The sequence below is a fragment of the Aptenodytes forsteri genome, unplaced genomic scaffold (assembly GCF_000699145.1).
Source record: "Aptenodytes forsteri isolate BGI_AS27 unplaced genomic scaffold, ASM69914v1 Scaffold241, whole genome shotgun sequence".
NCBI classification, from domain to species: Eukaryota; Metazoa; Chordata; class Aves; order Sphenisciformes; family Spheniscidae; genus Aptenodytes; species Aptenodytes forsteri.
The window spans coordinates 8,016,279-8,029,582 of NW_008795252.1; the positions used below are offsets into that span (position 1 = coordinate 8,016,279).

Here is a 13,304-nt window from a genome sequence, read left to right on the forward strand (position 1 = left end):
GCAGAAAAAAAAAATAAAATGACAAGCCATTATTATTCACCTCAGTAGTAATTGCCTGTGTACCACGGGTATTCTTTATTTTTTAGCATAACCCAAGGCAGAACCTGACTCACTGATAAATAACAGGATTGAAAACTGATGCATATTTTTAGTGTCAGTTCTACAACTTTTTACAGATAGCCGAGTTCTTTAAATCAAGACACAGTAAAAATTGTATTGTACATAAATACAAACATACATATACACCAGCTTTAAATTAACACGCTAAAAATTGTCTAAATATATATTTTATATAAACTTAAAATCATGTTTTGGGTTTTTTTAAACAGCAGTTACTTTTCCATACAATAAAGATTTTTTTATTTTATTTTTAATCATTAGTGGTTGTAATAAAGCCTTCACAGAAAGAAACCGAGTTTCTGCAAAGGAAAGATCTCAAAGTTAATGGGAAATTTAAATGCAAAATTGGCAAAGCATTTGGGTATGTTAATTTAAGCACTTCAATAAACCCCAATATAAACAGATTCAAAGATAAGAGGCACAATTCCAAATGCCATTTAATTATTTATGAGCTTAAAATTGAACACATGCTTAAGTGCTTTTCTTAATTAATATTAACTGGTTTTATAGTAACTGAGATGTTTTAAAAATGTAGGAAGAAGTTTGATAGTTATTTTACACCTGACCTCTCCAGCATATGCTAAAACTCTTCCTTACTAGGGACGAATCCTGTAAAAAGCAAGCACACAACTACAACATCATATTGACATTTGATAGAGGAAGTGTTAATAAAATGAGTAAAACTGACAGAAATTTTTTTTTTTTTTTAAATCTGAATTACAAATCCTCAAGTAATGCAAAACCACTGATCCCTGAAAATATTCGGATTATGAAATAAAGACGCATCATTCCTGTAGGACAGATGTAATGATTAAGAGTAGATTTACAGGACACTACCTTTTGTAGCATTCCTTCCATTGCACTTAAATGGCTTGTAAAACAATCATGAATATGATCATGATTATCAGCATACAATCATGAATATCAGCACTTAAAGCGGGACCTTTAATTAGAGGGAAACATCTTTTTAACTCTACTGCAATGTAGAACTTGAAAGATAAGCCATCCTTTGGGATACAGACTTACTGAGAGAGGAAGGGGAGAAGAAAAGCGGGATTGACCAACTGTGTTACTCTTTTTTCATTAGTTCCTTATTTCCTCTCCTGCTGTTCTCGTTTCCCTTCCTGCTGAACTCACGTCTTCCATTTGCTTTCTTGCAGCGTTCACTTTTTCTAGTAACAGGAATATGTGTTCTGCAAACTCCCGGACAGCTCCACAGCCACCGTTGCTTTTACAAATATAACCAGCAGCCTTCTGAGCAACTGCACAAGCATCAGCAGGCACACCACTCATGCCAGCTTTCTTCAGGCATTCCACATCAGACTCTTCATTTCCTATTGAGAAAGATGACAGACAAGGCAAAATATCACAGAAGGGAAAAACAGAAGGGAAAAACTGAGCAAACTCAGTATTTTTCTGTGTACATATTAATCTATTTCTTAGAATTTGTATTCTTGCCACAGTTTTCATCTCAGCAGCTCAACAGCACTTTGCACGTTTGAGTCAGTTCTCAGAAAATCTTAGTGATACATGTAAATGCTGATCACACTTCACACAATCTTCAGGCAAGAGAATGGTACTTTTAAGAGTAGTAAAATTATCTGAGCAACTGAGTAAGCATTTGCAGGACTATACGCTTAAGCCGTCACTGAAATATAGTTTTGTACTGAATCATATGGCTTTCAGTTTTATTCTGTCCATTTCTTGTTTCCATTTCAGAATATAATCTATACAATATCCATCTGAAATGAACTAGAATCAGTTAAAAATTGTGAGCTGTAACTGTATGCTTGTGTAATATCAAAAGCTTTCCTAAATCCCATTATAAAAACAGCTAAGACTTCCCTTACCAAATTAGACACTTATTCATCAATGCCTTTAATATTTAGATTGTACCCTAACAAGCCTTAAAATACGTACCTGCTTTTGGTGATTGTGTGCTGTAATTTGCACATTAATCCCATTAAGTTTAGTGTATTAACAAAGGCCAAAGTGTTTTGAAGCTGAGCAGCACTATGAAGTTTGCATGTGTGTGTGCTATATGAAATTTTACTACCAAAAAAAAAAGGAACTGACCTAAGTAAGCAACTTCTTTCCAGCTCAAACCCATGTCTTTTTGCCAGTCCTCCAGAACTTGTAATTTATTTGTTGCACTAACTTTTGCTACACATCCCAGCTGCATGGCTGACAGTGTTTTTGAACAATCTCTTTCAGAGATGAGTCGAACCTATTAAAATAAAGTCAAGTTAAAGTAAATTCTACATACAAAGAAATAAGACATGTAAGTTGATTTATTAAAAAAACAGTACAAGTTTTGCTCATAGAAGCTCTCTCAGATATGAGAAAACATTGAATAACTGGTTTCTTCAATCAGAACTCAGAGCAGAAGTGGTTAGCATCCAAACCCACATTACAGTCTTGAAGTTGCTTTGGGAAAGTGAAACACCATTCTGTAGGCTTCCCTGAGGTTCAAAAAAAGAAATTTACATTTGTCTTTTTAAATGCAATGTGTACCAAATAAAATACTGGGTATCACAGTACAGTGGCATGCTGACCATAGTGCAATACCACCTAATTAAGCCACAGTAGGGAATAAGAGAATTCTAAAGGAAGACTTCTGTAATATTTGTAGAATATTATGAAGTATTTTCCATGACTCCTACCTAATATATCATTTTATTTACAGTAGGACTTCAGAGCATCAACAGAACACTAAACAGACTGAAGGAGCACAGCACATTAACCTCCAAAAGTTCATTCCAAATTTGAAATTTCAGAAACAATGTACAAGGTAGGCTAAAAACAGAAGATTACTGCAGCAGTAGTAATCAGAAAACCAAGTTTTCTGTTTAAGCTGTGGACAAGCTGTCCTGGTTTCAGCAAGGATAGAGTTAATTTCCTTCCTAGTAGCTGGTGCAGCGCTGTGTTTTGGATTTAGGGTGAGAATAATGTTGATAACACACCAATGTTTTAGTTGTTGCTAAGTAGTGCTTACACTAGTCAAGGACTTTTCAGCTTCCCATGCTCTACCGACTGAGAAGGCTGGAGGTGCACGGGGGGCTGGGAGGGGGCACAGCCAGGACAGCTGACCCAAACTGGCCAAAGGGATATTCCATACCATGTGATGTCATGCTCAGCAGATAAAGCTGGGGGAAGAAGAAGGAAGGCGGGGGGACATTCAGAGTGATGGCGTTTGTCTGCCCAAGTAACTATTACACGTGATGGAGCCCTGCTTTCCTGGGGATGGCTGAACACCTGCCTGCCGATGGGAAGTAATGAATTAATTCCTTGTTTTGCTTTGCTTGCATGCGTGGCTTTTGCTTTACTTCTTAACTTGTCTTTATCTCAACTCATGAGTTTTTTCACTTTTACTCTTCTGATTCTCTCCCCCATCCCCCATCACTCCTGTGAGGGGAGTAAGTGAGCAGCTCTGTGGGGCTTAGTTGCTGGCTGGGGTTAAACCACGACAGATAACAAAATTACGAAGAAGCATATAAAGCTGGGGGAAGAAGAAGGAAGTGGGGGACGTTTGGAGTGGTGGCATTTGTCTTCCCAAGTAACCGTTATGCGTGATGGAGCCCTGCTTTCCTGAGGATGCTCTAAACACCTGCCTGCCGATGGGAAGTAATGAATTAATTCCTTGTTTTGCTTTGCTTGCGTGTGCGTCTTTTGCTTTACCTATTGAACTGTCTTTATCTCAACCCACGAGTTTTCTCACTTTTACTCTTCGGATTCTCTCCCCCATCCCACTGGGGGGGAATGAGCGAGCAGCTGTGTGGTGCTTAGTTGCTGGCTGAGGTTAAACCACGACACAGGCTTACCTTCCTTAATTGCTTTTAAACTCTAACAAATACTTGGCACTGATTTTAAGTGCAAAATGAACAGGAGTGGTGCACAAAGCAAGAGTACATCAGCAACACATACTAGAAATACATAAAGTGCAGCACAAAGATCAGGAGGTTTTTAATGAAAGATTCCAAGCCACAGCAAGTATGGAAATGGGCTCCCACAGGCAACAAAATAATGATTACAAGATTCCTTTCCCTTTTGCCTTACAGAAAATGAAGCTGAGGGAGTTTTGAAAAACCATCTACTCCATTTCACTGCCCCAAGGCAGCAACAGCTGCATCAAAGTATGTCATGAATGTCTCGTCTAACCTGTTACAAAAAAAAAAAATCCTACAATAGAGACTCCAAAAAATGTATCTGGAGAAGTCTACTTGGGGTATAGCCACCTTTGTCTTATCCATGTCTATCTCCATCTGCAACAGGACTGAGTTAAGGCTCTTTGAAGGCAGCCTAAATCTGTACTTCGTTCTTACCCCCAAAAATTCTTCTAGCTATATCAAAGGCAGCAGCACAGACAGAAAATAGCCAGGAAGCTAATTTTACATAAATGCAAGCAAATATTCAGATCAGCAGAATTTAGTAGCAGTAATAATAATCAATAATAATAATAGTAGCCATGTTACAGTCTGTGTTGTTTCAGTTTTTCATTTACACTGAGTTCTTACAACTTCAAAGCACGTAAGTTATGGTTAAAACAAATGCGCAGACAAAAGTGTTTGGGGGGTTGATTTCTCCTCTTTGCAACAATCATGGGTGATCTAGGATGAACCAAGTAATTTGCCTGGGTATTTCTTCCTCTTCTATAGCCAAGAGATAACAACATATCCCTGCTTGGTAAAGCTGACTTCTAATTAATGAGTGTCTAGGCTACACAGAACACTATGATTGGTGCTAGCAAAACACCATAAAAATTTCTTCCCACATTTTTCCAGGACACAAAGAGAAAGATGCTATAGCTACTAGGAATGAGGTTGAGAACCTTCTCAAAACACTTATTTTCCTCTAAGGGATCTGAGAACAACATTTGCCCCAACCCTGAACCAATGTATTATGCTGCTTGATCACAAGTAGTCTGAAGAAACTTCAATTTATATGCTGCAGGGTTTGAGAATCTTTTCATGTTCAGGTTACATCAGAAATAAAGCCTCACACTTCAGAACGCCACTCACCTGGATTCCTCTTTTCTTTAATAGATCGATACCAACAATATCTCTATAATCGTAGGAGACCATTTCCTTCTGATCTTCTGTCACATAAATGCGACCATTTGTCAGGCATCCATCAATACTGCAAACCAATAGCTTCACCTCTTTTAACGGCTCTTTGCCAAAATATCCAAAGCTAGACAAAGAAATTATCTTTTTAGGATGGAAGTTTTTGCACGCTCCAAACCCAAATATTTCAAATACAACTATGATCTTCAGACAGAACAATCAGCTTTGAAATTCTTTTTTTCTAATGTCTTTTCTCATCTTCTTCACTCTCTAACTACATTCTCCCTCTTCAAAGAAAAAAACAGAATGATCCAAAAGACAGCTCAGTTATGCTCTCTATTTAAAAATTAGGATGAGATTTATTTCCTTAGCATAAGAGATTATGTTCTGTAGCATTTATCTGGGGCAAAACCAAAATGGAGTGAAGGCTGAAAAAGGCACAGAAAACATATTCCATTTCCACCCATTATTTCCTTAGAGACATGCAGAGTAGCTGCAAAGAAAAGGCAGCTGGCAAGATGTAATCAGCTTATGCCTTCTACATGAACACTCTCAGTCATGTGCATCAGTAAATGTGGTCCAGACCATGGAAGCCTAGGACAACTCAGCTGGAAAAGCCAGAGGTGATGCTAACACATTGCTATGGTGTAGTGGGGCTTACACTTTTCCCCAAGCTGAACTTTAAAAAACAAAAAACCCATATAGCAAAGGTAATTCAGATGATTTCAAAGGAGACAGGAAAAAATGATGGGCGGAAATAAAGTTGTCCAATTATCTTTGATCTTGATTATTTACATTATGTACATTATGAATTCACATGACCATATTTTGAAACAATAAGTGATATCAAAGAAATAAAAAGTGCTTTTACCTCAGTACTCTCTGCTCTGCAATAGGCCAATCAATGTCTATATCAATATCCACACTGTGCTCCGCACGCATTTCATAGTAGGCCATTTTACCACCCTAAATAAAATAGAACCCATTAAAATTTTCTGCTTGGGTCAATACAGGTACAAAACTGTACAATTTGGTACCATGTAATGAAAGCTAAGTATCTGGTTACACAGTGGTCACAGTAGCTTAAATATAAGTGAACCATCAATAATGATGTTTTGCCAGTGACACAGAACCAAGCATTTGAAACAACTTTCTATAGGCAATGGTTAGTAAGTATTTTCATTTTACAACCAGAGAAAGCGTGCAAGAAAGATGTTATGCATTATAGTCATTACATCACTCTGATTTCACTAGGTCTTTTAATACAGTAAAATAGTAATACCTTCATCATTTACTTAGTAAGACTATGCTTATTTTTTGTTTGCTATCTACACAAAGACTTAATTTTAATTGGAAAAATATCTACCACACCCCAATGTTAATTAAAAAAACCTAAAAGCCCTGATCCTCAGAGGGCCTAACCTTCATAAGATGTAGAATTCAGCACAATTGTGCTATCCAGATCAATGCTTGGAAGTCCATACAGCACTAGCTGGCACTGCATGGGTCTGTGCAAATACAGAGACCTAAAGCTAGTATCTCTGCATTAGCGAGGTATCTGGAAAAGAGAGAAATAAGAACCTGGTACTCTTGACATACCTAGTAAGATATTCCAGTTAGAAATATGGAAATATCTACATTGGGCTTTTTTTCAGTTCTGCTGACAAACTTTGGAAATGATCTGCAAGATGGAGAACTTGTCTTGCATGAGAAAACTAAGAGACTATACTTGTAGACAAACAAAATGAAAGCTGAAGTAAATACATTTGTTCTGCATTACTACACTGGGACGTAAACATCAGGAAAGGGAAGACAACTGTTCAGGTTACAGCACAAAATCTGCTTAAGACTAAACTGGCCGAGAATACAAGTTTATAGATTATGAGAAGCCTGTAACACTGCATGAAGGTCAGTCTCACACCCTTAGTAACACTAAAATGAGTTATAAGATACGCACTTACATCCTGGCGAACTGATGTGAAACTCAGTATCGTATTGTTTTAGGCTTATAGCTATATACTGCTCAATATTATTTGTATAAATTTGTTTGCTGTGGAGGATGCTGTTACTGGAACTGCCCTAGCTACAGCTAGCCCTGTTAAGTCACACATAACAGGCAAACTGTCCTGAGGTCAAAGTGCTGTTACTTCATACTGACTGCATCAGAAATAGAAATACATTACTAAGTTCAGAACCCTCTATAACAAGAGTAAAAGATGTATTATTCTAAAGAGCACGAAAACCAGAAGCACTAACCTGCAAGTAGCCTTTCTCAATCAAATGTCTCTTGGCAAAATAAAATGAGCCATTTTCATACAGCTCCCCAGGCCAATCTTGCCTCCGGTACCGTTTTGCTGGATTCAGGTTTTGGGGCTCTGTCATTTTGTTTTCTGTTACCGGAGAAAAATGACAAAATAAGCTTTCCAGAATCACTGTAACTCCAGTTCAGAGTCACTTAACTTTCTTTAAATAGCTTTCTGTTGAAAAATTAAGGACACAATTCAGTCCCCAACTTCTTTCATTATTGCCTCTCGTTGCTTACTTTATAAAGAATCACTGGATTGCTTGCTCTTTCTTGGAACTGCGGATAACAAACTGGAGGACTGCCCTGCATTTCTAGCAGTGAAAAAGGAAATTTTTCTTTCTGACTTAAAAAAAAAACAAAAAAACAAAACCTGAGAGGTCATCAGCTCCAAAACTGGTTCCTAAAAGGAGTAGGGGGGACATTCTTCTAGACTGTCTTTGCCAATATGAAAGAAATAGTATACTCTTTCCGTACTCTATCTCTTAGTACACAATGGGAAGGGGTTTAACTCGCAGTGAGGGTAAACACAAAAAACCCATTCAGCTACCTACACCTAAAACCAGGAATGCCCCAAATGAACTCCGAGAGCTGATAGGACCAACCTGAAATCTGGAAGGTGAAAAAAAGAGCATATGAGAAGAAATTTTGCCTGTGAAAACATCATGGCACTTCCCCAAAATACTTTCTATTTAAGGATACACATATTAACTTTTCGAAGTGGTTTAATCAGTGTCCTCAAATAAACAAACAAGGGTCTTTGAACAAACATGATCCCGTAAGATCCCATACTGCTATCAATGCCAGTAGTGCATGCAGCAGAAACTGAACCAGGGACCAGAGACTTCTGTCCTTACGCCACCCAAATTCACACGCACAAAGCAGCTAAAATTCACCAGGTTTCATGATCTAGTAACCATGAAAAAGTTAGAGGGCATTCTCAAACACCCAAAACATCTTGAGGCTTTAGTATATATACACACCTTGTATTTCATAAATACACTAGAGCTTTGTGCTCAATGAAGTAAACATTTCCAGTCAGAGAGAGACACCTTTCTCTTTCAGGGTGCATCAATATTAAACCTTAATGCAGAAGGAACAACAGAAATACATAGGAAAAGATATAAAACTCTTTTAACATAATCCGTACTTTAAAGCCATCTGGGGGGAAAAAAAAAAAAGAAAAAAAAAAAGAGTACAATACTAAACAGTATAATGTCCTGTGAATCACTGTCACCTGAAACACCACGCTCCTGGAAAGGCCATTTGCTTTTACCCTTAAGCTGCTAATCTTTGCACAATGTGTTCCTTGTTCTCCTCGCATATACTCCTTGCAACTGAATGATTCTTTATCTCTCGCCAGATCAAAAGACTTTAGATGTCATTTTATACTACAGAATCATTTGCTCTTTTAGGTAAGCCTTGAGGCTTTTTTGTTTTAATAATCTACCTATAGAGACTAGGTGGCACACAATCACTTCAGAAAGCCACACGGTATAGTCTTTCACAGATATCCATTCTAGCATCTCAAGATGCAAAGTGGACTTTCACTTGGTTGCCTAAAGTGCAATCCACAGAACCCTAAACTGCCATCCACGACTTCAATACTCCTTTTATACTTTACGAACAAACCGTGTCATGTTATTTCTCCTCTTATGAGGAACAATGAGAATGTTCATGTTATCTGTTTATTCCAAACAAAGGCCTAACTTTTATTCCAACTTATCTTTAATATCAAGCTTCATTTATTTTGCATGCTCTTTTACAGCATGATGCTTTGTAAACCATATAAAATGCTTCAGATGAAATTTTTTCATCTCAACAGAATAACTGTAATGTCTGAGTAACACATTCATTTTTTTAAAAATAAAAACAACGATGTGGCAGTATCTGCACTAACCATTTTGAGAGAAAGAAGCAAACATTTCTGCTTTAATCACAAAAACAACATAGATAATGTGTGGAATAGTTCTTTGTACAAGAACAAAAGGTACTTCTACAGCTACAACAAGGTACAATCTTTATTTGTAAGTAAAGACTTCCGTCTTTAGTCATCTTGGCAACTGTACCCGAGAGGCATATTTTCTCAGGGAAAAACAGTCATATTCTTCTGTATGAGCTAATTAACATGAGTTCAGCCCTCATGACCCAAAGGCAGTTTGCAATTTGACGTAAGTCAGCAGCCAAATTAGCAGGCTGACACAAACCCTAGGTCTCCAGGCTAAGAGGTTGCCATCCCATCTTCACTAAGACTTTACCTCACATTATTTGCCATTTGTTAGCTACTGCATAGTAAGCACAAACACCTTCCCAGTTAAGACAGGACCTCAGTGTCATGTCTACATACACATGAATACCCGCCAAGCAGAAGTTTACACGTGAAGTTTTTGGGAGCTATATTTTGAGCCTAGGCAAGTTAATAACATTTTAATTTTCAATACTTTATCACTTCTACAAAACAATTACAGAAAGGCTGAGCAATGATCAGTGATATCAAAACAGCACTACTTAAAAGGAATTTCTAAGCCATCTCACACCTCTCCAAGAACTCAGCCCCTGCCTCTGATACGACTTGCTAATGTAAATACCATGGGTATGAAAATAAATCATTTGAAAAAAATTTTGATTAAGTATAACTGTAACCAGAAACAGCTAAATATTACCTCCTTTTTTTACCTCGCTCCATCTAAATTGATGCCGTCTCACAACAGAGAAGACAGAATCAAACCCCTCCTTCTGGATCAGATCTGCCACTTTTATAAGATCACTGGGATGTAAACAGGGAGATGTTGCTTGTATATTTCCTACAATATCAACCTCTAAAGAAAAACAAACAAACATTTATGAAACAATGAATATTTTTAATACACAACTGCGAAGTATGGTATGAGTGGATGCCACAAAAAAGGAGAAACTTTCTAGCTTTTATTTACTAAAGGCTTTACTTATTTTTCTAAATAAGTGCATCATCCCTCTGGGGCTACAGCATATTTCATTACTGATTTACCATGATGATGATTAAGAAACTCTCTGATAGCTTCTAGAGAAGTTGAGGAGTCTTGAGATACTTCGGGGCTTCTGCGATGAACTCGAGCGCCAAACTGCTTTGCAACCTTCTCAATTTCATCATGGTCTGTAGAAACCCATACACTGTTGGCAGACAGTGACAGAAATGAATATAAAGAACAACTCCCAGCATTGTTGACTTGCCTGCCATAATCTAACCTGAACAACACCCTGGCTTATATATGTATTACACCTTGCAATGAAAGGAACTAGTTCTTATATTTGCGTTAGTAAAACTATCCCCGTCAGTCCAACAAGCAACTTTAAACAATAGGGATAGAACACACACATTCACTAGGTTGTAAAATCTCAAGCCTGGGTTGCACTTCAATTTAATACTGTAGAGTGCTTGATCTACCACATACGTAGGAAACTTAAGCAACATAAAATTCAGTTACCAGAAAAATCCAGTGTCAGCACATCACAATTTATTAGGCATGCTAGCAGATCAATGAATTATGAATGAGTTGAACGAGGCATTCAAAATCATTTAAGAGTTCAGAAACAAGGCTGACAAGTAAACTGCCACACAGTTAGAAGATTAGCTTATTCTGCAAGTGGTCTAAAATGTGTTAATTAGGCTCCATGCAATCTCAGAGAAAGAGCTGTTCAAGTTACAATCACGTGTTTTGGCACAGAAAACCTTCAATACTGGTAAAGCAAGACTGTGATTGTTCAGGGATAATAAACATTTACAAAAGGAAGGGCTAGATCTGAGTATTATGTGAAGATAAACACTAGCTGAGCACTGTGAGGCCACTGCTGCCATCATTGTGACAAAAAAGCATGTGAGATATAAAAACAAAAATTATGAAAAATAACCCTTCTCTCAGCAACACTGGCATTCTCAATGCACTGTACATAGCAAATGGTGCTTTAGTTAAGTTCTTCCATCCAAAGACATCACGGGATCATCAGAATAAAAATATGTATGACAGCAACAGCAACACCAAGTCACACCCATGTGAACAAATGCAGAAGAGGTATTTGCCATAAACTGCTTCAGGCTGTTTAATATACATACCTGTTAAATATACACTCCCCATTCATCTAACAGAGTTTTGTTGTGCAACATGTACCCCGGCAGCACAGCTGTTTCAAAGGGGACTAGAAAACCTAGTGCACTTCCATCTAATGCACCTGTTCTGCCTCAAAGTTAGGCTACATAACCCTAACTGGCTTCCTGTTGGGCAAATTCAGATGCCAAATAGAAAATGAGGAGGTCACTCGAACCACCGTATCCACCACAGGTCATTAAGCAATATGGATTCACATGCATTAAATAATTATCAGTAACCTAGGTCAGAAATGTTCTTGACTGCTTCTTTATTAAAAATAAAACCAAGTCAGCGATGCTTCCTCTACTTTTCAGATACAGCAAAAAAGATTTTCCAGAATAGATGACGGTACAGCAGCTATGAGATACAGAAGACTCGTGCCTACTTCCAGCTCTGAATCTAGCTGGGCTACATTTCTACTTGACTATATCAAGTCACTGCTCTGAACACAATGCAGTAGGTTTGCACTGGGAACTTGCACCTAGGTATGCTACATACCAAGTGCATCCTAACCATGCACTGGTTTTAACTAAGTTTATGTGTGTATGTGTGTAGAAAATTCTCAGTTTTGTTCTGGCAGAAAAAAGAAATTTGTAATGCCCATATTCTTAAGACTAACAACATACTTGTTTCTATCTAGCTCTAATTATTGCTACCAAAGTTTCATGCACTTTGCCACAAACTGAGCTTGTGTGCCACATGGGCACACACGATTATTTCCTTCCACTCGACATTTACGAGACTGCCTCCGACGTGCTGTGTCCAGCTGTGGGCTCCCCGATACAAGAAAGAAAAACTGGAGCAAGCCCATCAGAGAGCTAGCACGATGACTGGGGCCTGGGAGCACATGCATGCCAGGAGAGGCTGCAAGAGCTGTCTTGATTCAGTCTTGCAAAGAGAAGGCAAGGGGGCAACTTTATTGATGTCTTCAAGTACCTAGGGGGCAGGTAGAAAGAAAACAGAGAACCTTTTCCTAGACAAGCGCAGTAAGAGGACACGGACGCATACCGCAAGAACAGAAGTGCCAATTAGGTATCGCAAAACAATTTTTCACTATGAAGGCTATCAGTCCCTGGAACCGGTGCCTGGAAAGGCCACGGGGTCTCCATCCTTGGAGATACCCAAGCTCAGCTGTGTGCCGCCCTGAGCAACCCTAACCAGCCCCGCTTTGCGCAGTGGGTGGGACCAGACGACCACCAACCGAAGTCACCCTGTGATTCAATGATTCACAGCAGATTAGCTACGGCCTGGCAGTTTCATTTAATGCAGCCATCTTAATAAAGTAAAAACGTCAACGCTTACTAGCAAACATCGTCAACTAGCAGCTCCCAACCACGAATCAGAACAACTTTAATCTCAAACCACCGTGTTGTACGACTGATTCCTTCACTCCTTCGCAGCTCACCCTCAGCAGGAAGGGACAGCGGAGTTCACGGCGGGGGGGGGCCCGCGTGCCCTGCGCCACGCCCTGCCCTGCCCGATCCTTAACCTGGTGCCACGTTAACTGCACCCCCTTGTCTTCAGCGAGGATCCCCTACCACACACCCGCCCCAGTCACCAACCCGGAGGAGCAGTTTCAGCGAGGCTACAGAGGGGAGACCAGCCCCCCCCCACTACAACCCACACAAAACCGGCTGCCGTTAGCAGTCCAACCGGGGCTCCGGCGCCAAGGGAGCCTGGCTGGGAGAAACAAAC

At 38.9% G+C, this 13,304-nt stretch overlaps 1 protein-coding gene across 1 annotated transcript in view; it reads right to left on the reverse strand.

Moving 5' to 3' along the window:
* Positions 1 to 6: 6 nt before the first annotated feature.
* CMAS (cytidine monophosphate N-acetylneuraminic acid synthetase) overlaps positions 7 to 13,304 on the reverse strand; it is a 29,522-nt gene continuing 16,224 nt past the window's right edge. Inside the window, 9 exon segments of the mRNA XM_009279077.2 lie at positions 7 to 1,239; positions 1,242 to 1,454; positions 2,197 to 2,347; positions 5,139 to 5,310; positions 6,055 to 6,149; positions 7,440 to 7,573; positions 10,149 to 10,304; positions 10,493 to 10,635; positions 12,912 to 13,015. Coding sequence (XP_009277352.2) covers positions 1,190 to 1,239; positions 1,242 to 1,454; positions 2,197 to 2,347; positions 5,139 to 5,310; positions 6,055 to 6,149; positions 7,440 to 7,573; positions 10,149 to 10,304; positions 10,493 to 10,635; positions 12,912 to 13,015 — 1,218 coding nt within the window. The 3' untranslated portion in view covers positions 7 to 1,189.